Below are 27,020 nucleotides of genomic sequence, written 5' to 3' on the forward strand. Positions count from 1 at the left end.
TAGTTCCTAGAATTCTTACAAGAAATGTCACCGCGGTACCGTTCATAACTACAACATGACCTGTGAAAACGCATTTACTTCAGCAAACACCGACCAGCTCCCATTGGTTGCTAAGAAGTTTGAAAATTCTAAAGACTCCGCCCCCTAACAACGGCATCGTAGCTGAGCGCTGATAGGCGAACTATCGACGAATTTCAACCAATCAGCACCGTCCGCACGATGTTTGGAAGTAGTTTTGCTTACAAATGTGTTTTAGCTCGCCGCTTCGACCCGTGTTGAATGTTGTATTTTTCCGCTCAGAAACTTTTGCAACCAATTTTGACAGCACGGAAAATACGATAAGGTAAGATGTTGTTTCATTAACTGATAAGCTAGTTGCTACCCTTTCGAAATCACGTGCGGTCGGGTGCAGGACCCTTTGAGCAGTAGGCTGACCAACGTTAACGTTAGATCCTTTCACACAATTTACGTTTTCTGCTTGTGATACCAACATATTGCCCTTTGAACCAGTATCTGGATGTGAGGAAGCGAGATTTTATCTGATGTCCAGGGTCCTTCTATTCAAAGTCCCATTAACCAGCTCTCTAAACGTTATAAGGTTCAAATATTGATCGTTAACGTTACCGTACGCTTCAGAATATGGAGTTTCGCAGAGTAACTATCGTAATTACTGCCACTGTGCACGGTATGTTTATTTTTATATTTTTAAAGTGTTTAAATCAAAGTTATTTGTTTTTGACGAAGTGCACATGTCCAAATCCACCTTCTGGACGTTTAATGTAATCACTCATTACCGCCGCCCTCAGGTCGGCTGATACAGCAGCAGGACAGTATCCGGAAGGAATATTGATTATTATTTTTTTTAATTTTTTTTTTTGGGGGGGGGAGTACATACCGTGCGGAACGGCAATAATAATGATAGTTGCACTGCGACACTCCATATTTTGTTGGTGCGCAACGACCGTGTTTTGACAACGTTTGCACAGCTGGTTAAAGGGACTTGGAATTGAAGGATCCTGGGAGTCAGAGGCGATGTCGGGTCCCTCAACTCCAGTGAACAACCTGTTGATCACAGAAACAGGCCTTCACGTTTATGTTTCTTAGCGCATTCAAATGTTATGTTTCCTCTTGTAGGATACAACCACTGACCGTCTGAACCCATTTGGTGAAAAGTCCCAAGCTGAAGTCATGCCTTTTCCCAGGGGGAAGAAACCAAGTGTTACTGCTGGCAGTAAAATACCCAAGTTACGTGGCAAAGGGATTGAGAATCAGGTAAATTGACTAATAATAGCCTCCCACTGTTGATTTAGGGTTGGTGTTTTTCTAGTAGTGCTGGAACAAAAACGTGCACCACCCGGTTGCCAACTAGCTCTCCAGGAGGAGCGTTGGCCAGCTCTGCCTTTGACAGTTTTATTTTTGATATTGTTGGTCTGTATCTAGCTTAGTAACCAGCCAACATATTTATTGCATAGTGAGGTACATCATTTGGGGTGAGCTAGCTACATTTATTTGCCTGTGTTGCCAGGGCATGTTGCATACCCCACAACTTTTTGAAATTGAGTGTCTGATATCTACTGGTTAACTTAACCCCTTTCTTATCTCTCAATGAAACCGCTGGTCCTGCGTGCACTAAACTAACCTCAATAGTGTCTTGCTATCACTCTTCATTGCATAGCTCCATATCAAATAACATAGCTCTGTGTTTTAGGAGGAAGGCCCCCAGGTCAAGAGGTCGTCGTCCCCTCCCCAAGGAGCCCCTAAGAAGAGGACAGCCTTCGTAGACCTCACCAATGTAAACCTGTTCTCTTTGTCGCTCTATCTGGGGTGTTTTACTAGAATCAAACAACCTAATTTCAACTGGGAGGGACTAACCTGAATTTGTCCAACAAACTTGTTTTCCGTTGCGAAACGTTTTTGTTCATGTCTAACATTTCACGTAAAAGTTTCTTGTCTGTATGGAAGTAGCGGTCCTTGTCCCTGGCATGGTGGAGACAGCAGTACATAGACTAGAGTACTTTTCCAAGTTAACTGCTGACACAGACCGGGGTTTTGTTGAGTAGGTGTCTCGACGCATGAGAACCAGCACAGCCTTGCTGTGCAATATGGCTTTCCTCCGTACGAGATCCTCGTCGACCAACTCCTGTCAGACTCGGCATGCTCATGGGACTGAGATCGCTGGTCCAAATGTCAGTCGTGAAGCTCATAGCAGTGGCGCCCATAGCAAGGAGCTCATAGATGTACGCTTCACAAAACTGCTCAAACAGTCGGGGAAAAGCCAACATCATCCACGACAGAGGACTGTTGATTGTCAAGGGCATTGAATTCCAGTATCCTGGTTATCCGGGCGTTAACGGATTTTGAGTTGTCTCCCTGAAGTGTTCTTACTCTTTGAAATGACTGCTCCACTTGTTGACAGCTAGATCCACACAGCAGACATTATGGGCCAGGTTAGGAATGCTGTGTTGCACTATATTAGTGGCGTCGTTGCGTTATATCGGTATGCACGTCAGCGTTGACATCGGAGTTAAACTAGACGACATCGGGCTGATTCTGGCATTTTTAGCGAATATGGTCCGATTCCAATCTGCTTCTTGCTATCGTGCAGCCCTCGTTTTTGCCACTGTTTTCTACGGTTTTGGTTTGAAATGAATACAGAACAGGGTCTGAATGGTCTCCTGGGGAGTGACCCTCTACCAGTCTCCCACCAGGTTGTCTGCTGGTGTTTACTGCAGACTGGCACTGAAACCCACTTTCGTTCTTGTTTGGCAGTTGGGTATATGGTGGGGTAGATCTCAACTTGAGAAACAAGAACCACAAAGTTCTGTCTTGGCAATAATAATGAATAAACATATTATGCCAATAGGGGGATTGGTGTCAAACGTCTGAATAGGGTGACGCACGGGTCGATCTATAACAAGGGAGTGTTCTGCCTCATCTGCACACTATGAAAAGACTGTGGCGTTGACTCCCGAGTCTCTCCTTGGCTTCCAGGCACACAAGGTTCACATCAGCCTTCCAGGTACCAAGAAGAAGAACTCCCTTAAGAAGACGCAGAAGAAGAAGGCCACCTCCACTGTGTTAGACAAGAATGAAGCCAACCTTAAAAAGTAAGTGATTTTTCTAGACCCGCCCCCGCCGCCCCTCTCTCCAGCTGTACTCTCGTTAGGTTTGATGGGCTGTGAAGAACGGTGTAGTTTTTCGGTGAAGGTGAGCGAGAAGGGGGCCAATCTATAAAGGGACAGGGTAATTGTATATGTTTATGATGCTTGCTATGGGGGCAATGGAATATGCCTATCCTGATACTGCATTCCTTGATCAGTCATCTCTTATTACGATAGAACTTTGTCGTCCTTTTTTGTGTGTTCATCGATATTATAGATTCATAACATTCCACATCAAAACATTAGCTTTCTCTGCCTTTTACCGAGGGCCGTTTTGCTTGCAGTGACTGCTATATAGACACGGACTGTTGCTCTGGATAAGAACATCTGCTCAATGACTAATGTCAAATCTAAACACTTCACCCTATTCCTACCTGTCTCTCCTCTCCAGGTCTGGCTCAATAAGCCCAGAGAGTCAGGAGGAGGAGATACAGAGGGGGGAGGAGGAGACCCCAGTTGAAGAGCTTGTGGTGGTGGAGGCTGTTCCACCCAGAGAGTTGCCCCCCCACCTCCGGAGACCACAGGTAGGCTAAAGGAGCACCAGACTATTGTCACATCAGTGGGATCTACAGTACCAATCAAAGGTTTATACACCTTCTCATTCCAGGGTTTTTCTTTATTTTTACTATCTTCTACATTGTAGAATAATAGTGAAGACATTAAAACTATGAAATAAAACATGGAATCATGTAGTAACCATAGTGTTAAACAAATCAAAAATATAATTGAGATTCTTCAAAGTAGCCAACCTTTGCCTTGACAGCCTTGCACCCTCTTGGCATTCTCTCAACCAGCTTCATGAGGTAGTCACCTGGAATGCATTTCAATTAACAGTTAAAAGTTAATTTGTGGAGTTTATTTCCTTCCAAATCTGTTTTTGCCAATCACTTGTGTTGGCGGCAGTGTAGCCTAGTGGTTAGAGCGTTGGACTAGTAACCGGAAAGTTGCAAGTTCAAACCCCCGAGCTGACAAGGTACAAATCTGTCGTTCTGCCCCTGAACAGGCAGTTAACCCACTGTTCCTAGGCCGTCATTGAAAATAAGAATTTGTTCCTAACTGACTTGCCTAGTTAAATAAAGGTAAAAAAAAAAAACCAAGGTAGGGGGAGTATAGAGAAGAAAGCCCTATTTGATAAAAGACCAAGTCCATATTATGGAAAGAACAGCTGAAATAAGCAAAGAGAAACAGCAGTCATTACTTTAAGACCGGCCTTCATGGTTGAATTGCTGCAAAGAAACCTCTACTAAAGGACACTAATAAGAAGAGACTTGCTTGGACCAAGAAACACGAGCAATGGACAATAGACTGCTGGAAATTGGTCCCTTGGTCTGATGTGCCCCAACCGCCGTGTCTTTGTGAGATTCAGAGTAAGTGAACAGATCTCTGCATGTGTGGTTCCCACCGTGAAGCATGGAGGAGGAGGTGTGATGGTGCTTTGCTGGTGGCACTGACTTCTTTAGAATTCAAGGCACACTTAGCCAGCATGGCTACCACGGCATTCTGTAGCGATACGGCGTCCCATCTGGTTTACGCTTAGTGGGTCTATCATTTTGTTTTTCAACAGAACAATGACCCAACACACCTCCAGGCTGTGTAATGGCTATTTGACCAATCACTAGAGCGATGGAGTGCTGCATCAGATGACCTGGCCTCCACAATCACCTGACCTAAACCTAATTGAGATGGACCACAGAGTGAAGGTAAAGCAGCCAACAAGTGCTCAGCATATGTGGGAATTCCTTCAAGACTGTTGGAAAAGCATTCCTCATGAAGCTGGTTGAGAGAATGCCAAGAGTATGCAAAGCTGTCATCAAGGCAAAGAAAGGGTATTTACTTTAAAGAATATAAAATATAGTTTTTGGTTACTACATGATTTCATAGTGTTGTCTTTACTATTCTACAATGTAGACAATAGTAAAAAATAAAATAAACCCTGGAATGAGTAGATGTGTCCCAACCTTGACTGGTAGTGTACATGGGAACAGTCAGGAATAGCTCTATGGAACTCGCTTGGGCACAGTCGAGCAGTGTTTTGTACTGCACCTACATAGCGCTCTTCCCCCCTCTCTGCCCCTCCCGCTCTCAGATCCCTGAGGAGTTTGATATAGACTCTCAGCAGCAGGATGACCCCACTCTGACTGCTCAGTACGCCAAGGAAATATTTGACTACCTCAAGGCCAGAGAGGAGAAGTTCATCCTGTCTGACTATATGTCCATCCAGCCCAGTCTGAACGCTGGGATGAGGGCCATCCTCGTGGACTGGTTGGTCGAGGTGCAGGTCAGGAGACCAGTATACTTCCTACTATAATAACACGACAACGCAGTATGCCCGTAGAACAGACCATTTTAAAATAGGAGTGAAGATGAGACACTGTGGTTCTTTGTGTGCTGGAGCGAGTGTGTGTTTACTCTGTGCTTCCAGGAGAACTTTGAGCTGAACCATGAGACTCTGTACCTGGCTGTGAAGGTGACAGACCACTTCCTGTCCGCAGCTCCGGTCAACAGAGAGAATCTACAGCTTATAGGTTCTACAGCCTTGCTCATAGCATCCAAGTTTGAGGTGAGGGATATTAAACACACACTAACTGTCTGCTGTTCCGGTTAACGGTAGAAGAGGTGAGGGATATTAAACACACACACACTACCTGTCCGCTGTTCTGGTTAACGGTAGGAGAGGTGAGCTATTGAGGGTGGGGGAGACAAGCTCATTGTGCCCAAATGAGTGTTGTCCTCACTTGGGCTCTCTTTCTGTGTAATACTCTTTCTCTTACCCACCATCCTCTCTCTCCCTCCATCAGGAGCGCTGTCCGCCCTGTGTGGACGACTTCCTGTACGTCTGTGATGATGCGTACAAGAGGGAGGAGGTTATTGCTATGGAGACGAGCATCCTGCAGGCGCTGGGGTTCGACATCAACATCCCCGTCCCCTACCGTTTCCTCAGGCGATACGCCAAGGTACAGGGTTTTTCCTGGGTCAAAATGAGGCTACGGTGGTGGCCGACGGTGCGATGGCCAACTGAACATTTTTAAGAGGCCCTCCCGTTTGCCGCAGCGACACAATGTCGCTTGTTAAAAGCAAATTTCCTGCAATTTGACACACTATATACTAATTGAGTGACTCAAACATAACAAAATCTATGGGGGCCCCATGCCATAAACACCCCTGAATGCTAAATGTTTTACATCTTAGATTCTGACTGCTTTTATGATGATTGTTAGCGCTCAAAGATCTTTAAACAGACGTTATATTTTCTCCATACTTTATCTGGTTCTAGTTTTTATTTATTTCTTTACACACTGTTTAGTCATAGGCGGCCCAATACTTGTCTATGCAGAAAAAACTCTGCATGTGAGGGACCCCCGTTCTATAGGGGGGTGAGGGACCCCCGTTCTATAGGGGGGTGAGGGACCCCCGTTCTATAGGGGGGTGAGGGGCAGAGAGACCATGTAGAATGGAATGGCATCAAACGTATGGAAACCATGTGTTTGAGTTTGTTACCATTCTAGTCCTCCCCTGTTAAGGTGCTGTCAAACCTCATTTGAGTTGGATGTATGTTTAGGGCTGCAAAGGGTCAGAAACCTTCCGGTAAATTTCTAGACATTTTCTCCATGGAATGGAGATGGCTGAGATCCCGTTACCGGGAGCGATATGACAACATCCAGTGGAAGTACAGGGCGCCATATTCAAAAGAACAGAAATCTCATTAAAATTCATCAAACATACATGCTTTTTATATCGTGCATGTTTTGTTAACGTTCATATTTCAGAATCTGAGTTTACATTGGATTCACTAGTTCCAAAAACATCCAGTGATTTTGCATAGCCACATCGATTCAACAGAAATACTCATAAATGTAGCTGATAATACAAGTTATACACATGGAATTATAGATAAACATCTCCTTAATGCAACCCCTGTGTCAGATTTTTTTTTTTTAAACTTTACGGAAAAAGAAACCCCATGCAATAATCTGAGACGGTGCTCAGAAGTAAAAACACCACAGCCGCAAAGATGGCGTCAACATAAACAAGAAATTACATGATAAATATTCCCTTACCTTTGATCTACATCGGAAATCACTCCAGGAATCCCAGGTCCACAATAAATGTTTGTTTTGTTTGAAAATGTCTTATTTATGTCCAAATACCTTCTTTTGTTAGTGAGTTTGGTATACATATCCAAACGCTAATTCTGGTCAGCGTTATATCGGACGAACTTCAAAAAGTGATATTACCGGTCGAAGAAACATTTCAAACTAAGTACAGAATCAATCATTAGGATGTTTTTAACATATAGTTTCAATAAAGTTCCAACCGGAGTATTCCTTTGTGTCTACGTGAGCAATGGAACGCAGGTGGATACCATGATGAATGGAACGCAGGTGGATACCGTGAGCAATGGAACGCAGGTGGATACCGTGAGCAATGGAACGCAGGTGGATACCGTGAGCAATGGAACGCAGGTGGATACCGTGAGCAATGGAACGCAGGTGGATACCGTGAGCAATGGAACGCAGGTGGATACCGTGAGCAATGGAACGCAGGTGGATACCGCGAGCAATGGAACGCAGGTGGATACCGCGAGCAATGGAACGCAGGTGGATACCGCGAGCAATGGAACGCAGGTGGATACCGCGAGCAATGGAACGCAGGTGGATACCGCGAGCAATGGAACGCAGGTGGATACCGCGAGCAATGGAACGCAGGTGGATACCGCGAGCAATGGAACGCAGGTGGATACCGCGAGCAATGGAACGCAGGTGGATACCGCGAGCAATGGAACGCAGGTGGATACCGCGAGCAATGGAACGCAGGTGGATACCGCGAGCAATGGAACGCAGGTGGATACCGCGAGCAATGGAACGCAGGTGGATACCGCGAGCAATGGAACGCAGGTGGATACCGCGAGCAATGGAACGCAGGTGGATACCGCGAGCAATGGAACGCAGGTGGATACCGCGAGCAATGGAACGCAGGTGGATACCGCGAGCAATGGAACGCAGGTGGATACCGCGAGCAACGGAACGCAGGTGGATACCGCGGGCAACGGAACGCAGGTGGATACCGCGGGCAACGGAGCGCAGGTGGATACCGCGGGCAACGGAGCGCAGGTGGATACCGCGGGCAACGGAGCGCAGGTGGATACCGCGGGCAACGGAGCGCAGGTGGATACCGCGGGCAACGGAGCGCAGGTGGATACCGCGGGCAACGGAGCGCAGGTGGATACCGCGAAGAATAAACATGATCAGAAAATGGCTGACTGCCAGACACCTGACTGATTCTGCTCTCATTCACTCCCACAACAACATAGTGTCATTATAATTTCTATTGATGGTTGACATCTAGTGGAACCCCTAGGCAGTGCAACATCAGTCATATCTCAAAGGGATTTCATTGGGGACTCTGGTGAATACACACAAAGCTCAGATTTCTGACTTCCTGTTTTGATTTCAACTCAGGATTTTGCCTGCCAATATGAGTTCTGTTATACTCGGACATCATTCAAACAGTTTTAGAAACTTTAGACTTTCCTATCCAATACTACTAATAAAATGCATATATTAGAAACTGAGACGGAGGAGCAGGCCGTTTTACTTTAGGCACCTTATTTGTCCAAGCTACTCAATACTGCCCCCCCCCCAGCCATAAAAAGTTATGCCTGGGATTTTTGCTTTAATTCATCAAAAGTTAGCTTATAACACTACCTTTTTTGGGGGGGGATACGTAAGGCAATTCTAGGTCTTGTGGCATATTTTCGTTAAACTATCCCCAATTCAATGAAATTGCAACCCTCTGCATGCACATTGCACTCTTCCACCACATGTACTCAAGATCTTGCACACTAATGAGATGCTATTGAGCCCACACTACTACAAATACTGTGCCAAATCATATGTGAAGAATGCAACAACAAAGATGCAGAATCGTCTGGCCAAGTGCATAAAGTTCCCTCAGCGCTCACATAGTAACCTCTGACAAAAGTCCCTCTTTCTATTTGAGGTGAAAGTGATGAATCAGACACCTTATCGATAGCAACAGCTTATGGTCCTGGAATCAGAAGTTTTTTTGACTCAATGGAGGAACGTAGTCGGAGAAATGCTGATGAATGTCTTGCTCGAGCTGTGTATGCAACTGGTTCACCTCTGATGCTCACAGGCAATGTGTATTGAAAGAGATTTCTGAATGTTCTTCACCCAGCATACACCCCTCCAACCAGACATGCTTTATCTACTCATTTGCTGGATTTAGAGTTCAAGTGAAGGTCAAGCAAATCATAGGGAAAGCAGACTGTATTGCAATCATCTCTGACGGGTGTTCGAATGTTCGTGGGCAAAGGAATAATTAACTACATCTCAACCAGTATTCTACAAGAGCACAGACACAAGGGACAACAAACACACCGGTCTCTACAATGCAGATGACCTGAAGGCTGTTTGAAAGCAAAGTGAGAAGAATAAGAGCACCACATTGAAGTTGCCCAGCAACACCTGTTGGGGTGGTGTTGTCATCATGATTGACAGTTTCCTGGAGGGGAAGGAGTCTCGCCAAGAAATGGCCATATCACAGTCTGCCGATATGGGTTCTGTCCATCAAGAGGATCCTCCTGGATGATGTATTTTGGGAGAGAGTGGTAAGCGGCCTGAAACTCCTGAAACCTATAGCAGTAGCCATTGGATGGATTGAGGGTGACAATGCCATCCTGTCTGATGTTCAGACTCTGCTTACAGATGTACGAGAAGAAATCCAAACTGCCCTGCCCACGTCACTGTTGCTCCAAGTAGAGGAAACTGCAGTTCTGAAATGCATCGAAGTATCCAGACTTCTGCCTGAAGCCCATACACGCTGCGGCGTACATGTTGGACCCCAAGTATGCTGGCATTAGCATCCTGTCTGGTGCAGAGATCAACAAGGCCTATGGTGTCATCACTACCGTGTCTCGCCACCTTGGCCTGGATGAGGGCAAGGTTCTTGACAGTCTGGCAAAGTACATTTTCAAGCAAGGGCTTTGGGATGGAGATGCAATATGACAGTCTTGCCAACATCTCATCAGCCACCTGGTGGAAGGGACTTTGTGGATCTGAGGCTCTTTCCTCTGTTGCCTCCATCCTCCAAATCCCACCAACATCAGCTGCCTCAGAGCACAACTGGTCCTTGTTTGGGAACACACACACCAAAGCACGCAACAGGCTGACCAATACAAGGGTTGAAAAATTGGTGCCCACCCGGGAAAATGTCAGGCTCAAAAAGCTTCACAATCGGCCATCCTCAACAAGGTTGGAAAGTGACAGTGAAGATGAGGCCTCAGTCTGATGTTCAAGAGGTGGACATTGAGGAGGTCCAGGGAGAAGACATGGAAGCCTGAGAGGAAGACAACCAAAGCTTTAGTGTCTAGAGTATCATTTTACAGATGTATTTGGAAAATGTTTTTGGGAGACTTATCATTCAATATTCCCTGGTTGTTCAGTGAAATCATCCCATGTGAAGAGCCAACTCATTTAAAGTTTAATTTGTAACTAAATAATTGTATTCCTATTGGAAGGATTTAATGTATAACTCTCTACTTATGATAAACCTTTTTACCTTTGTCTCCATCTGATAAATATATCCAATGCATAAAAACAAACATTTTAAATGGTATTCATTTGCATATATTTCTGTTAATTCCCACGAAAGTTCCCATCTCTGAATATTCCCCAAATGTGCAACCCGATTCATGTTTATCCTCTTGTCTGCAGCGTGTGTCTTCCATGTCTCTCTCCGGTGTGTAACCCATCTGTGTCTCTCGCTCTCTCTACAGTGTGTGAGTGCCAGTATGGAAACTCTAACCCTGGCCCGGTATGTGTGTGAGCTGAGTCTTCAGGAGATGGATCTGGTCCCAGAGAGAGGATCATTACTGGCCTCCGCCTGTCTGCTGTTGGCTCTAGTCACCAAGGAGCTGGGAGGATGGGTGAGTTTACACACACACACACGTCTCCTGCCCTTCATTTACACTGATTTTGAAGTGTATTTAACAAGTGACATCAATGAGGGACCATATCTTTCACCTGGTCAGTCTGTCATGGAAAGAGCAGGTGTTCTTAATGTTTTGTCCACTCAGTGTATTTCTGTGCCGTTCTGTCGAGATCGGTCTCTATTTTCGGCTCCTGGTTCTTCGATGCCTTGTCTGGCATCTTACTGTCCCCGTAGTCAGTACAGAGGGGCTGGTAATACTTTTATAGTCCGTATTTAATCACCCACACCCCTGTCCTCTAGTCCCCCATCCTGGTGTTCCACTCTGGGTACGGAGTGTCAGAGCTGGTCCCTGTTGTCCGGAGGCTCCATTCCATGCTCACCTCCTCGCCAGACGACAAACTCATGGCCATCCGAAGCAAGTACTCTCACAAGTAAGTGTACTGTGGAAACTAGGTATTATAGTACTCACACAAGTTACTGTACTGTGGAAACTAGGTATTATAGTACTCACACAAGTTACTGTACTGTGGAAACTAGGTATTATAGTACTCAAGTTACTGTACTGTCCATCAGCTTAACCTTTAGCTCCCAGGCTTTGCTCACCTTCAAAATAAGGTATGAATAGAGTGACTGAATAAATGCCAAAAAAAAATTCTTTTTAATCATTAGTCAAATATAAAAAACACAAACTGTGCTTGGAAGTAGTTTGTACATGGAACTAAAATGGCTACAGGAGACTTATTTACTTGCCCTTTGCCAAATATATGGGGGTTGGGTTGGCGTACCAGTGGGGGGGGCTTTGCTCCCCGGGGGGTTGCATTTCTAAGTGATTATTTTCAATGGAGACCTTTATTTTGTTGCCCTCAGGGTTTTCTTTGAAGTGGCGACCATTCCGATGGTGGACCTGGACACACTGGAGAGGGCGTTGCAGTGACCCGTAGAAACCAGTTGCTGGGAGAAGATCTACTTGTCTAAGGAAGTCCCTGTATATATTCTGTAATATTTATATCACTGTTTTATAATGAAGGGATGGTATCTGTTCTGTTGTATAAATCAAGCAGATTTATTTCTTTTCAGCAGCAATGCTATTTTTTTTTTTTACTTGTTCAAGTTGTATCTGTTTTTACACTAAGAAAAAAACATGTTTAAACTTTTTATACAAAAGTGTTGAAGGCTAATCTAAAAGTTACAGAGGTATTTTTAGAGGTGTGTAGTGAAAAAGTAAATTGATTTACTCTTAATATCATCGACCATTTGATATTGTTGTGTAACCCACGGTAACAGTGTTCTTTATAGGTATAAACGATACGGCTGTCTCTGTCTGGGGTTGTCAAGGTTTTAGCTCCAATTGACACAACTGGTTCTCATCAGGACCTTGAGTAGCAGAAGCAGGTGTGTTAGACTGGTGCTGGAACGAAACCCTGCATACTACTCAGTACCTCTCCAGGTCTGTCTGCCTCCCAAAAATGTATTTTATGTTGTACAGTTGTGTATCATGTATAGAAACTCTTTAATGTTTTGAACGAGAGGATTTTTTTTTACTGTTATTTTTAAATGGCTCAGACCTCCTGAATTAAATAAATCCTGTTTTATTGTTTCTAAAACAAATGATCTTGGTGTTTTTTTTTGCGTCTTTCAGTCCTTACTCTAAAGGTGTGATACTTAGTTGCATGGAGAAGACCATCGCTACTTGCAACAAATCACAATGCTTTTGTTTACGGTTTCAGTTAAAGGCTGGGGGAATGGAGCTGCTGGAATTCATACGCTGACCAGCCATGCTGTTTTGTGTTTATTTACTTGGTTAAAACGAGCTTATATTTTGGGTTCTGTTGGTACGACAGATGAAATAAACTCATGGGGTTTTTCTCCGACAATCAATGAGTCCATGTCTGTAAATGGAAGTGCATATAGTGATACATTTAAGGCTGACTGAGGACACACTACCCAGTGGGCTCTGGAGAAAAGTTGTCCCTAGACACACAGCTGGGATTGGTTGACTGTCCAATCGTTACCTTAACCAGCAGGTGTGGGAACGCCACACTCTCAAATGCATTTCCTTGACTCCTCACCTCTGACCCTCTGTTTCATCCAATGGGTTTTGAAGGAAGCAAGGAAATGTAATTGAGATGCTTCCCATATTTGGATCAATGAGAGAGCTCAATTGCGTACTCCTCATTCTCTCCTCAACCCATTGGTGGAGAAAGCCAGAGACCACTTTGACCTCATCCAATGGGTTTTGTGAAGGGGAGCGGACTTGGGGCATTTGCGATCTTACAAGGTATCATGTCATCTGACCTCCCGTTTCCTTTTTGGGATGCAGTACACCCATTGGACCAGCAAGTGGCAGTGGAGCGTCACCATTTAGGAGCACCTAGTCATTTGTCCAACTGAATGCATTTAACCCAATGCCTCAATCAGAGGTGTGTGGGGCTGCCTTGATTGACATTGGCATCCAGGGAGCAGTTCTTGGGGGGGGGGCTTGGCTCCCCAGTGGGTGGGCCTATGCCCTCCCAGACCCATTCTTGGCTCCCCAGTGGGTGGGCCTATGCCCTCCCAGACCCATTCTTGGCTCCCCAGTGTGTGGGCCTATGCCCTCCCAGACCCACTCTTGGCTCCCCAGTGGGTGGGCCTATGCCCTCCCAGACACACTCTTGGCTCCCCAGTGGGTGGGCCTATGCCCTCCCAGACCCACTCTTGGCTCCCCAGTGGGTGGGCCTGCCCTGCAAATCAGAACGAGTTTTTCCCCTTAAAAGGGGTTTATTACAGACAGAAATACTCTTCAGTTTCATCAGCTGTCCGGGTGGCTGGACTCAGACGATGGTGAAGACGCCGGATGTGGAGGTCCTGGGTTGCCGTGGTTACACGTGGTCTGTGGTTGTGTGGCTGGTTGGACGTACTGCCAAATTCTCTAAAACAATGTTGGAGGTGGCTTATGGTAGAGAAATTAACATTAAATTCTCCGGCAACAACTAGTGAATATTCTTGCAGTCAGCATGCCATTTGCACACTCCTTCAAAACTTGAGACATCTGTGGCATTGTGTTGTGTGACACAACTACACATTTTAGAATGGCACTTTATTGTCCCCTGCACATGGTGCACCTGTGCATGTTCACACACACACACACACACACACACACACACACACACACACACACACACACACACACACACACACACACACACACACACACACACACACACACACACACACACACACACACACACACACACACACAGTGACTGCTGATTACAATCTATCATTGTGAACTATTGTTTAAGACAAATAAGCTGTTTGTGTGTAGCTTTTTGTGTGTATGGAACATTTCTGGGATGTTTTATTTCAGCTCATGAAACATGGGACCAACACTTTACGTTACATTTATGTTTTCTATTCAGTATAGTTTGTTTCCTCTGCAGTACTAGCAACACACAGTCCCCTCCTCTGTTCCTCCTCTCTTCTGTTCCTCCTCTTCTTAATTCCTCCCCTCTGTTCTCTTCTGTTCCTCCTCTTCTTAATTCCTCTCCTCTGTTTCCCCTCTCTTCTGTTCCTCCTCTCTTCTGTTCCTCTCCTCTGTTCCTCCTCTCTTCGGTTCCTCCTCTTCTTAATTCCTCTCCTCTGTTCCTCCTCTCTTCTGTTCCTCTCTTCTGTTCCTCCTCTTCTCTGTTCCTCCTCTTTTCTGTTCCTCCTCTCCTCTGTTCCACCTCTTCTCTGTTCCTCCTCTCTTCGGTTCCTCCTCTTCTTAATTCTCTCTTCTGTTCCTCCTCTCTTCTGTTCCTCCTCTCTTCTGTTCCTCCCCTTCTCTGTTCCTCCTGTCTTCTGTTCCTCCTCTTCTCTGTTCCTTCTCTCTTCTGTTCTTCCTCTTTGTGCCTCCTCTTCTTAATTCCTCCTCTTCCCTGTTCCTCCTCTCTTCTGTTCCTCCTCTTCTTTATTCCTCCTCCCTCCTCTCTTCTGTTCCTCCTCTCTTCTGTTCCTCCTCTCTTCTGTTCCTCTTCTCTTCTGTTCCTCTCCTCTGTTCCTCCTCTCTTCTGTTCCCCCTCTTCTTTATTCCTCCTCCCTCCTCTCTTCTGTTCCTCCTCTCTTCTGTTCCTCCTCTTCTCTGTTCCTCCTCTCTTCTTAATTCCTCCTCTTCCCTGTTCCTCCTCTCTTCTGTTCCTCCTCTCTTCTGTTCCTCTCCTCTGTTCCTCCTCTCTTCTGTTCCTCCTCTCTTCTGTTCTGTTCCTCCTCTCTTCTGTTCCTCTTCTCTTCTGTTCCTCTCCTCTGTTCCTCCTCTCTTCTGTTCCTCCTCTTCTCTGTTCATCCTCTCTTCTTAATTCCTCCTCTTCCCTTATCCTCCTCTCTTCTGTTCCTCCTCTCTTCTGTTCCTCTCCTCTGTTCCTCCTCTCTTCTATTCCTCCTCTCTTCTGTTCCTCTTCTCTTCTGTTCCTCTCCTCTGTTCCTCCTCTCTTCTTAATTCCTCCTCTTCCCTGTTCCTCCTCTCTTCTGTTCCTCCTCTCTTCTGTTCCTCTCCTCTGTTCCCCCTCTCTTCTGTTCCTCTTCTCTTCTGTTCCTCTCCTCTGTTCCTCCTCTCTTCTTAATTCCTCCTCTTCCCTGTTCCTCCTCTCTTATGTTCCTCCTCTTCTTTATTCCTCCTCCCTCCTCTCTTCTGTTCCTCCTCTCTTCTGTTCCTCCTCTCTTCTGTTCCTCTTCTCTTCTGTTCCTCTCCTCTGTTCCTCCTCTCTTCTGTTCCTCCTCTTCTTTATTCCTCCTCCCTCCTCTCTTCTGTTCCTCCTCTCTTCTGTTCCTCGTCTTCTCTGTTCCTCCTCTCTTCTTAATTCCTCCTCTTCCCTGTTCCTCCTCTCTTCTGTTCCTCCTCTCTTCTGTTCCTCTCCTCTGTTCCTCCTCTCTTCTTAATTCCTCCTCTTCCCTGTTCCTCCTCTCCTCTGTTCCTCCTCTCTTCTGTTCCTCCTCTCTTCTGTTCCTCTTCTCTTCTGTTCCTCTCCTCTGTTCCTCCTCTCTTCTGTTCCTCCTCTTCTCTGTTCCTCCTCTCTTCTTAATTCCTCCTCTTCCCTGTTCCTCCTCTCTTCTGTTCCTCCTCTCTTCTGTTCCTCTCCTCTGTTCCTCCTCTCTTCTGTTCCTCCTCTCTTCTGTTCCTCCTCTCTTCTGTTCCTCTTCTCTTCTGTTCCTCTCCTCTGTTCCTCCTCTCTTCTTAATTCCTCCCCTTCCCTGTTCCTCCTCTCTTCTGTTCCTCCTCTCTTCTGTTCCTCCTCTCTTCTGTTCCTCTCCTCTGTTCCTCCTCTCTTCTGTTTCTCCTCTCCTCTGTTTCTCCTCTCCTCTGTTTCTCTTCTCCTCCTCTCCACGGATCAATTAAAGTGATTGATAGCCCAGTGAGTCCATTGACCTACTATCTATCGAACCAATGTCTACACGCACACGCACACACACTGATTACAATCTATAAGTGAGAACTATCATTGTAGCAGGGTAGACATAATCAGAGATATTGATTGGGTGATGGGAGTAGATTGTTGACGTCCCAGGAAGTTGATTCTGAGTTCTAAGTACTTATCTGTTCTGACATAAATTATGCTGTGTGCAGTCTGTGTGTGTGCATCTTTGTCCATCTGTCTGCGTCTGTCTGCCTCCCTGTCTGTCTGCCTCCCTGTCTGTCTGCCTGCCTGCATTGATATGTTAGTTGTAGCATTCCCTGGTCAGGAAAGGGCCACGTCTCCTTCGGAGGAAACAAGGAAAGAAGAGGAATATATCAAATGATCTGTCCTCCAGGCCCCCACTGGCCCGAGTCAACAACCCACCAATCAAATCACTGTATGAATATGGAAAGAGTAAGATCTGTGTGTGTGTGTGAGTCAAACCCAATGTGTGTCACTCGCCATGCAGTTTTAATATGACCTTTTCAAATATCATTAAACCTCTGTGTCCACAGTACACACGCAAATATCATTAAGCCTCTGTGTCCACAGTACACACGCAAATATCATTAAGCCTCTGTGTCCACAGTACACACACAGATATCATTAAACCTCTGTGTCCACAGTACACACGCAAATATCATTAAGCCTCTGTGTCCACAGTACACACACAAATATCATTAAACCTCTGTGTCCACAGTACACACGCAAATATCATTAAACCTCTGTGTCCACAGTACACACGCAAATAGCATTTGACATTGTGGGGACTAACAAAATGTCCCCAGTTGTTCACATTTTTGTTTGTTTACCATTTTTTGGGGGACTTCTGGTCCCCACAAGACTCGATAAACATGTCCACACACACCACTCTCTCTCACAATTATTATTTGGTCTGGGTGTTATATTCTCCTACATTATTTTAACATTTCTACAAACTTCAAAGTGTTTTCTATCCAATGGTACCAATTATATGTTATATTATACATATCCTGGCTTCAGGTCCTGAGCTACAGGAAGTTTGGGCACGTCATTCAGACAGGAAGTTTGGGCGCGTCATTCAGACAGGAAGTTTGGGCACGTCATTCAGACAGGAAGTTTGGGCACGTCATTCAGACAGGAAGTTTGGGCACGTCATTCAGACAGGAAGTTTGGGCACGTCATTCAGACAGGAAGTTTGGGCACGTCATTCAGACAGAAAGTTTGGGCACGTCATTCAGACAGGAAGTTTGGGCACGTCATTCAGACAGGAAGATTGGGCAAGTCATTCAGACAGGAAGTTTGGGCACGTCATTCAGACAGGAAGTGTAGAAAAAAAGGGGCACAGCCCCAAGACATTAAAATAACATCAAATCACAAATACAGTGTTGTAACGGCTTTCTTCTGTTGAAGGAGGAGCGGCCTAGTAGTCCTCACCCAGAACCCCACTGGACTGAGGGGCAGCTCGGGACTGAGGGGCAGCTCGGAACTGAGGGGCAGCTCGGGACAGAGGGGCAGCTCGGGACAGAGGGGCAGCTCGGGCCAGAGGCAGCTCGGGACTGAGGGGAAGCTCGGGACTGAGGGGAAGCCCAGCACTGAGAGGAAGCCCAGCACTGAGAGGAAGCCCAGCACTGAGAGGAAGCCCAGCACTGAGAGGAAGCCCAGCACTGAGAGGAAGCCCAGCACTGAGAGGAAGCTCAGCCAGGTATTTGGATCCGGCAGATCCTGGCTGGTTGACGGTTCTGGAAGATCCTGGCTGACTGGCAGATCTGGAAGAATCTGGTTGACTGACGGATCTGGCTGCTCCATGCAGACTGACAGCTCCATGCAGACTGACAGCTCCTTGTAGACTGACAGCTCCTTGCAGACTGACAGCTCCTTGTAGACTGGCAGCTCCTTGTAGACTGACAGCTCCTTGCAGACTGACAGCTCCTTGTAGACTGGCAGCTCCTTGTAGACTGACAGCTCCATGCAGACTGACAGCTCCTTGCAGACTGACAGCTCCTTGCAGACTGACAGCTCCTTGTAGACTGGCAGCTCCTTGCAGACTGACAGCACCATGCAGACTGGCAGCTCCGGCTGCTCCATGCAGACCGACTGCTCTGGCTGCTCCATGTAGACTGACAGCTCTGGCTGCTCCATGTAGACTGACAGCTCTGGCTGCTCCATGTAGACTGACAGCTCTGGCTGCTCCATGCAAACTGACAGCTCTGACTGCTCCATGCAGACTGACAGCTCTGGCTGCTCCATGCAGACTGACAACTCTGGCTGCTCCATGCAGACTGACAGCTCGGGCTGCGCTAAACATGCGGGAGACTCCGGCAGCGCAAGAGAGGCGAGGCGCACTGTAGGCCTGATGCGTGGTGCTGGCACTGGTGGTACTGGGCCGAGGACACGCACAGGAAGCCTGGTGCGTGGAGCTGCCACTGGAGGGCTGGTGTGTGGAGGTGGAACAGGATGGGCTAGACCGTGAAGGCATACTGGAGATCTTGAGAGCAGTGTTGGCACAGGACGTGCAAGGCTAGGGATGTGCACAGGAGGCCTGGTGCGTGAGGCTGGCACCAACTTCACCAGCCGACTAACACGCACCTCAGGACGAGTATGGAGCGCTGACCCAGGTGCCATTAAATCCCTGACACGTTCCGTCGGGCGAATTCCATGCAAAAAGCACCAACACAGCAACTCCCTCATTTCTCTCTCCTCCAATTTCCCCATTAACTCCTTCACAGTCTCTGCTTCGCTCACCTCCGACACCGGTTCTGGTCTCCTCCTTGGCTCCTCACGATAAACAGGGAGAGTGGGCTCAGGTCTGACTCCTGACTCTGCCACACTCTCCCTGAGCCCCCCCCCCCAAGAAATTTTTGGGGCTGACTCTCGGGCTTCCATCCGCGTCGCCGCGCTGCCTCCTCATACCAGCGCCTCTCAGCTCTCGCCGCCTCCAGTTCTTCCTTGGGGCGGCGATATTCTCCAGGCTGATCCCAGGGTCCTTCTCCAAACAATTCGTCCTCCCATGTCCATTCCTCCTTTCGCTGCACCTGCTTGTTACCACGCCGCCTGGTCCTGTTGTGGTGGGTGATTCTGTAACGGCTTTCTTCTGTTGAAGGAGGAGCGGACCAAAATGCAGCGTGGTATTTTTTTAGACATGTTTAATGAATGACGAAAAAACACGAACAATACAAAAAACAACAAAACGGCAACGTGAAAACCTAAACAGTCCTATCTGGTGAAGACACAGAGACAGGAACAATCACCCACGAATACACTCAAAGAATATGGTTACCTAAATATGGTTCCCAATCAGAGACAACGATAATCACCTGACTCTGATTGAGAACCGCCTCAGGCAGCCATAGAATATGCTATACACCCCACACAACCCCAAGACGAAACACACCACAAATGAACCCATGTCACACCCTGGCCTGACCCAATAAATGAAGATAAACATAATACATATAGACCAGGGCGTGACAAGTGTAGACATAGTTCATGTTGTAAATGACCATTGTAGCTGGAAACAGCAGATTTTTAATGGAGTATCTATAAAGCTGTACAGATGCCCATTATCAGCAACCATCACTCCTGTGTTCCAATGGCACGTTGTGTTAGCTAATCCAAGTCTATCATTTTAAAAGACTAATTAGTCTTTAGAAAACCCTTTGCAATTATGTTAGTGCAGCTGAAAACTGTTGGTTTGATTAAAGAAGCAATAAAACTGTCCTTCTTTAGACGAGTTGAGTATCTGGAGCATCAACATTTGTGGGTTCGATTACAGGCTCAAAATGCCAGAAACAAAGATCTTTCTTCTGAAACATGTCTATTCTTGTTCTGAGAAATGAAGGCTATTCCATGTGAGAAATTGCCAAGAAACGGACGATCTTGTACACCGCTGTGTACTTCTCCCTTCACAGAACAGCGCAAACTGGCTCTAATCAGAATAGAAAGAGGAGTGGGAGGCCCCGGTGCACAACTGAGCAAGAGGGCAAGTACATTAGAGTGTCTAGTTTGAGAAACAGACACCTCACAAGTCCTCAACTGGCAGTTTCATTAAATATTACCCGCAAAACACCAGCCTCAACATCAAAAGAGGCGACTCCGGGTTGCTGGCCTTCTAGGAAGAGTTTAAAAGAAAAAGCCATATCTCAGACTGGCCAATAAAATAAAAGATTAATATGGGCAAATGAACACAGACACTGGACAGAGGAAGATTGGAAAAAAGTGCTATGGAAGATTGGAAAAAAGTGCTATGGACAGACAAATCTAAGTTTGAGGTGTTCGGATCACAAAGAAGAACATTCGTGAGACACAGAAAAAATGAAAAGATGCTGGAGGAGTGCTTAGCGCCATCTGTAAAGCATGGTGGAGGAAATGTGATGGTCTGGGGGTGCTTTGGTGGTGGTAAAAGTGGGAGATTTGTACAGGGTATGAGGGATCTTGAAGAAGGAAGGCTATCACTCCATTTTGTAACACCATGCCATACCCTGTGGATGGTGCTTAATTGGAGCCAATTTCCTCCTACAATGAAAATGACCCAAAGCACAGCTCCAAACGATGCAAGAACTACTGAGGGAAGAAGCAGTCAGCTGGTATTCGGTCTATAATGGAGTGTCCAGCACAGTCACCAGATCTCAACCCTATTGAGCTGTTGTGGTACGTAAGAAGTGCCCATCAAGCCAATCCAACTTGTGGGAGGTGCTTCAGGAAGCATGGGGTGAAATCTCTTCAGATTACCACAACAAATTGACAACTAAACTCAGCAAATATGAAACGTCCTCTCATTGTTAACTGCGTTTATTTTCAGCAAACTTAAGATGTGTAAATATTTGCATACGATTCATCAACTGAACAAGTTCCACAGACATGTGACTAACAGAAATGGAATAATGTGTCCCTGAACAATGGGGGGTGGGTCAAAATCAAAAGTAACAGTCAGTATCTGGTGTGGCCACCAGCTGCATTAAGTACTCCAGTGCATCTCCTCATCGTGGACTGCACCAGATTTGCCCGTTCTTGCTGTGAGATGTTACCCCACTCTTCCACCAAGGCACCTGCAATTTCCCGGACATTTCTAGGGTTGAAATGGCCATAGCCCTCACCCTCTGATCCAACAGGTCCCAGACGTGCTCAATGGGATTGAGATCCGGGCTCTTCGCTGGCCATGGCAGAACACTGACTTTCCTGTCTTGCAGGAAATCACGCACAGAACGAGCAGTGTGGCTGGTGGTGTTGTCATGCTGGAGGGTCATGTCAGGATGAGCCTGCATTAACCTCTTGAAACTCTGGGGGCGCTATATCATTTTTGGATAAAAAGACGTGCCCGTTTTAAGCGCAATATTTTGTCACAAAAAGATGCTCGACTATGCATATAATTGGTAGCTTTGGAAAGAAAACACTCTGACGTGTCCAGAACTGCAAAGATATTCTCTGTGCGTGCCCTAGAACGTGAGCTACAGGCAAAACCAAGATGAAACGGCATCCAGGAAATGAGCAGGATTTTTGAGGCTCCGTTTTCCATTGTCTCCTTATTTGGCTGTGAATGCGAGAGGAATGAGTCTGCCCTTTCTGTCGTTTCCCCAAGGTGTCTGCAGCATTGTGACGTATTTGTGGGCATATCATTGGAAGATTGACCATAAGAGACCACATTTACCAGGTGTCCGCCCGGTGTCCTGCGCCGAAATTGGTGCGCAAAACTCAGCTGCAAGTATTTTTCCATGGAATTCAGAGAAGAAAGCAGGCTTCCACGAACGATATATCAATGAAGAGATATGTGAAAAAACACCTTGAGGATTGATTCCAAACAACGTTTGCCATGTTTCGGTCGATATTATGGAGTTAATTCGGAAAAAGTTTGACGTTGTTGGTGACTGAATTTTCGTTTCGTTTCGGTAGCCAAATGTGATGTACAAAACGGAGCGATTTCTCCTACACAAAGATGCTTTCAGGAAAAACTGAACATTTGCTATGTAACTGAGAGTCTCCTCATTGAAAACATCCGAAGCTCTTCAAAGGTAAATTATTTTATTTATTTGGTTATCTGGTTTTTGTGAAAATGTTGCGTGCTAAATGCTACTCAAAATGCTAAGCTAGCTTAGCATACTCTTACACAAATTAGTGAATTGCTATGGTTCAAAAGCATATTTTGAAAATCTGAGATGACAGTGTTGTTAAGAAAAGGCTAAGCTTGAGAGTAGGCGCATTATTTTCATTTTATTTGCGATTTTCAGAAATCGTTAACCTTGCGTTATGCTAATGAGCCTGAGGCTTTATTCACCATCCCGGATCCGGGATGGGGAGTTTCAAGAGGTGCATTAAGGGTACCACATGAGGGAGGAGGATGTCTTCCCTGTAACACACAGAGTTTTGTTTTTCAGAGTCAGTAGAAAGGCCTCTTTAGTGTCCTAAGTGTTCATAACTGTGAACTTAATTGCCTACCGTCTGTAAACTGTTAGTGTCTTAATGACCGTTCCACAGTTGCATGTTCATTAATTGTTTATGGTTCATTGAACAAGCATGGGAAACAGTGTTTAAACCCTTTACAATGAAGACCTGTGAAGTTATTTGGATTTTTACGAATTATCTTTGAAAGACAGTTTCTTCAGAGTCTAGAACACCAAAGGTCTGCAAGGCTGTAATTGCTGCAAATGGAGGATTCCTTGACGAAAGCAAAGTTTGAAGGACACAATTATTATTTCAATTAAAAATCATTATTTATAACCTTGTCAACGTCTTGACTATATTTCCTATTCATTTCATGGAAAACAAGGACATTTCTAAGTGCCCCAAACCTTTGAACGGTCGTGTGTGTGTGTGTGTGTGTGTGTGTGAGTGAGAGAGTCTGTCTGTGTCTGAGAGAGATTATAGCAGTTCCGGTTTTAAAATAACAGCCAGACCCCCCCCCACACACACACACACACACACACACACACACACACACACACACACACACACACACGCACACGCACACGCACACGCACACGCACACACGCACACACACACACACACACACAGTCAGCAAAGCACTCCCCTTGCTTCTCAACTATTCATGATGCCCAATCTGGTTCTGAGCAGGTTGCTGTTCCGATGAGGTTAGAGAGATGGGGAGGGAGAAATGAGGGGGGAGAGAAGTGGGGTTAGGAGCATGAAGTGAGTGTCTGTAGGAAGAGAAGATGGGATAAACAGAGGTTGGAGATAGGGGGAGAGTAGAGGGAGAAAGAAGGGGAGGGGGAGTAGAGGGTGAGAGAAGGGGAGGGGAGAGTAGAGGGAGAGAGAAGGGGAGGGGGAGAGTAGAGGGAGAGAGAAGGGGAGGGGGAGTAGAGGGTGAGAGAAGGGGAGGGGGAGCGTAGAGGAAGAGAGAGAAGGGGGGAGAGTAGAGGGAGAGAGAAGGGGAGGGGGAGTAGAGGGAGAGAGAAGGGGAGGGGGAGTAGAGGGAGAGAAAGGGGGAGAGAGAAGGGGAGGGGGAGTAGAGGGAGAGAGAAGGGGAGGGGGGGAGAAGAGGGAGAGAGAAGGGGAGGGGGAGGGTAGAGGGAGAGAGAAGGGGGGAGAGTAGAGGGAGAGAGAGAAGGGGAGGGGGGGAGTAGAGGGAGAGAGGAGGGGGAGAGAAGGGGAGGGGGAGTAGAGGGTGAGAGAATGGGGGAGAGTAGAGGGAGAGAGAAGGGGGGTGGAGTAGAGAGAGAGAGAAGGGGGAGAGAGAAGGGGAGGGGGAGTAGAGGGTGAGAGAATGGGGGAGAGTAGAGGAAGAGAGAAGGGGGGAAGTAGAGGGAGAGAGAAGGAGGGGGAGATTAGAGGGAGAGAGAAGGGGAGAGGGGAGAGAGTAGAGGGAGAGAGGAGAGAGGGGGGAGAGTAGAGGGAGAGAGAAGGGGAGAGGGGGGAGAGTAGAGGGAGAGAGAAGGGGAGAGGGGGGAGAGTAAGAGTGGTTTTATGGTTGAAGGGAAAGAAGTGCTAAAGAGGAAGGACAGATAGAGAACTGAGAAGTCTGGAAGAGGAGGAGAGAGAACTGAGAAGTCTGGAAGAGGACGAGAGAGGACAGAGAAGTCTGGAAGAGGAGGAGAGAAGACAGAGAAGTCTGGAAGAGGACGAGAGAGGACAGAGAAGTCTGGAAGAGGAGGAGAGAGGACAGAGAAGTCTGGAAGAGGAGGAGAGAGGACAGAGAAGTCTGGAAGAGGACGAGAGAGGACAGAGAAGTCTGGAAGAGGAGGAGAGAGGACAGAGAAGTCTGGAAGAGGAGGAGAGAAGACAGAGAAGTCTGGAAGAGGAGAATGAGGGAACTGAAAAGTCTGGAAGAGGTGGAGAAAGTGAGATGAAAGAGATCTAGGAGAGAGAGAAAGTGAAGGATGAGGAGGAGGCGTTAAAAGGAAAATATAACAAGCAGTCACACCCAGCTGCCCAGGCACATCCTAATTAAAGTTGTTATAAAAAGCTCTCCACTGGGAAAGCACATATACACTTCAGACACGTCATTTTGACTAATGTTCTCTCACTCCATCTCCCTCCTCTACCTCCAGCTCTGCCTCTTTCTACCGGTCACACTTTACATCACTCTCTAGTTGCTCTTCATGTTGTTCCTATCTGGCTCGAGGGACCAGGAGAAGTTGTTGTGAGCTGATTTCTAATAGACTATAGAGTAATAGATCATAGTCCGTCTGTAGTGTTCAGTGTGTTGCTTTGTGAAGCTTCTCAGAGGAAGTTAGTGGACAGTGCAAGGAGACGGTACTAATGCAATTTTCTGCTGTTTCAGAATCAGTAGATTCAGCTCTTAAGTTAATCTGTTAGCAGCAGTGTGTGTGTGTGTGTGTGTGTGTGTTCTCTCTCTCCTTTCTCTCTTCTCATCTCTCTTGGGTAAACACTGATAAAATGAACGAGGGAGGGAAGGAGGGAGGGATAGAAAAGGATAACTCTCTCAGAGGGTATCTGAAAGGCTCAGGCGACAGATCCCATAATTATGTCTTTCCCACAGGACTCCAAAACAAAACCCCCAACAAGCGCAACGACCCCACAGTACATCAAGATATTACACATCAAACCAACTCTAAACTCCCTAAGATTGAGGGCGAGAGAGAGAGAGAGAGAGAGAGGAGACAGACAGACAGACAGACAGACAGACAGACAGACAGACAGACAGACAGACAGACAGACAGACAGGAAGAGAAAGAGAGAATGAAATATATTTTCCTTTATTATATTCCCCTAAACCTGCCACCCCTCTCCTAATTGGAGTAAACTAATGGACAATACTTAGGCTTCTACTTCCAGCTCATACATACTATATACATTTTATGGACACAATATATTTTAAAATAGTTATCTCATTTTTAGTCCCATCCTTCAGCTCCACTCAACCCCTCCCATCTCTCTCTGAACACCATCCAGTCCCATCCTTCAGCTCCACTCAACCCCTCCCATCTCTGTCTGAACACCATCCAGTCCCATCCTTCAGCTCCACTCAACCCCTCCCATCTCTCTCTGAACATCATCCAGTCCCATCCTTCAGCTCCACTCAACCCCTCCCATCTCTCTCTGAACACCATCCAGTCCCATCCTTCAGCTCCACTCAACCCCTCCCATCTCTCTCTGAACACCATCCAGTCCCATCCTTCAGCTCCACTCAACCCCTCCCATCTCTGTCTGAACACCATCCAGTCCCATCCTTCAGCTCCACTCAACCCCTCCCATCTCTCTCTGAACATCATCCAGTCCCATCCTTCAGCTCCACTCAACCCCTCCCATCTCTCTCTGAACACCATCCAGTCCCATCCTTCAGCTCCACTCAACCCCTCCCATCTCTCTCTGAACATCATCCAGTCCCATCCTTCAGCTCCACTCAACCCCTCCCATCTCTCTCTGAACATCATCCAGTCACATCCTTCAGCTCCACTCAACCCCTCCCATCTCTCTCTGAACACCATCCAGTCCCATCCTTCAGCTCCACTCAACCCCTCCCATCTCTCTCTGAACACCATCCAGTCCCATCCTTCAGCTCCACTCAACCCCTCCCATCTCTCTCTGAACACCATCCAGTCCCATCCTTCAGCTCCACTCAACCCCTCACATCTCTCTCTGAACACCATCCAGTCCCATCCTTCAGCTCCACTCAACCCCTCCCATTTCTCTCTGAACACCGTCCAGTCCCATCCTTCAGCTCCACTCAACCCCTCCCATCTCTCTCTGAACACCATCCAGTCCCATCCTTCAGCTCCACTCAACCCCTCCCATCTCTCTCTGAACACCATCCAGTCCCATCCTTCAGCTCCACTCAACCCCTCCCATCTCTCTCTGAACACCATCCAGTCCCATCCTTCAGCTCCACTCAACCCCTCCCATCTCTCTCTGAACACCATCCAGTCCCATCCTTCAGCTCCACTCAACCCCTCCCATCTCTCTCTGAACACCATCCAGTCCCATCCTTCAGCTCCACTCAACCCCTCCCATCTCTCTCTGAACACCATCCAGTCCCATCCTTCAGCTCCACTCAACCCCTCCCATCTCTCTCTGAACACCATCCAGTCCCATCCTTCAGCTCCAC

General features: G+C 46.7%; 1 protein-coding gene across 1 annotated transcript; it reads left to right on the forward strand.

The window, feature by feature from the left end:
* Positions 1-207: 207 nt before the first annotated feature.
* Positions 208-12,988, forward strand: ccnb3 (cyclin B3). Its single transcript, XM_064931111.1, has 11 exons — positions 208-343; positions 1,135-1,272; positions 1,709-1,792; positions 2,992-3,107; positions 3,553-3,685; positions 5,248-5,439; positions 5,584-5,721; positions 5,960-6,115; positions 10,960-11,109; positions 11,415-11,545; positions 11,982-12,988. Exons 2-11 carry the CDS (start codon positions 1,189-1,191, stop codon positions 12,046-12,048), a joined length of 1,251 nt encoding a protein of 416 aa, XP_064787183.1. The 5' UTR covers positions 208-343; positions 1,135-1,188; the 3' UTR covers positions 12,049-12,988.
* Positions 12,989-27,020: the final 14,032 nt, after the last annotated feature.

Source organism: Oncorhynchus masou, chromosome 23, assembly GCF_036934945.1.
Source record: "Oncorhynchus masou masou isolate Uvic2021 chromosome 23, UVic_Omas_1.1, whole genome shotgun sequence".
Taxonomy (NCBI): domain Eukaryota; kingdom Metazoa; phylum Chordata; class Actinopteri; order Salmoniformes; family Salmonidae; genus Oncorhynchus; species Oncorhynchus masou.

Coding starts and splice junctions, on each gene's coding strand:
- ccnb3 (XM_064931111.1), top strand. CDS start 1,189: ATGCCTTTTCCCAGGGGGAAGAAACCAAGTGTTACTGCTGGCAGTAAA. Junction 1,793..2,991: donor CCTTCGTAGACCTCACCAAT/GTAAACCTGTTC, acceptor CTTGGCTTCCAG/GCACACAAGGTTCACATCAG. Junction 3,686..5,247: donor CCCACCTCCGGAGACCACAG/GTAGGCTAAAGG, acceptor TCCCGCTCTCAG/ATCCCTGAGGAGTTTGATAT.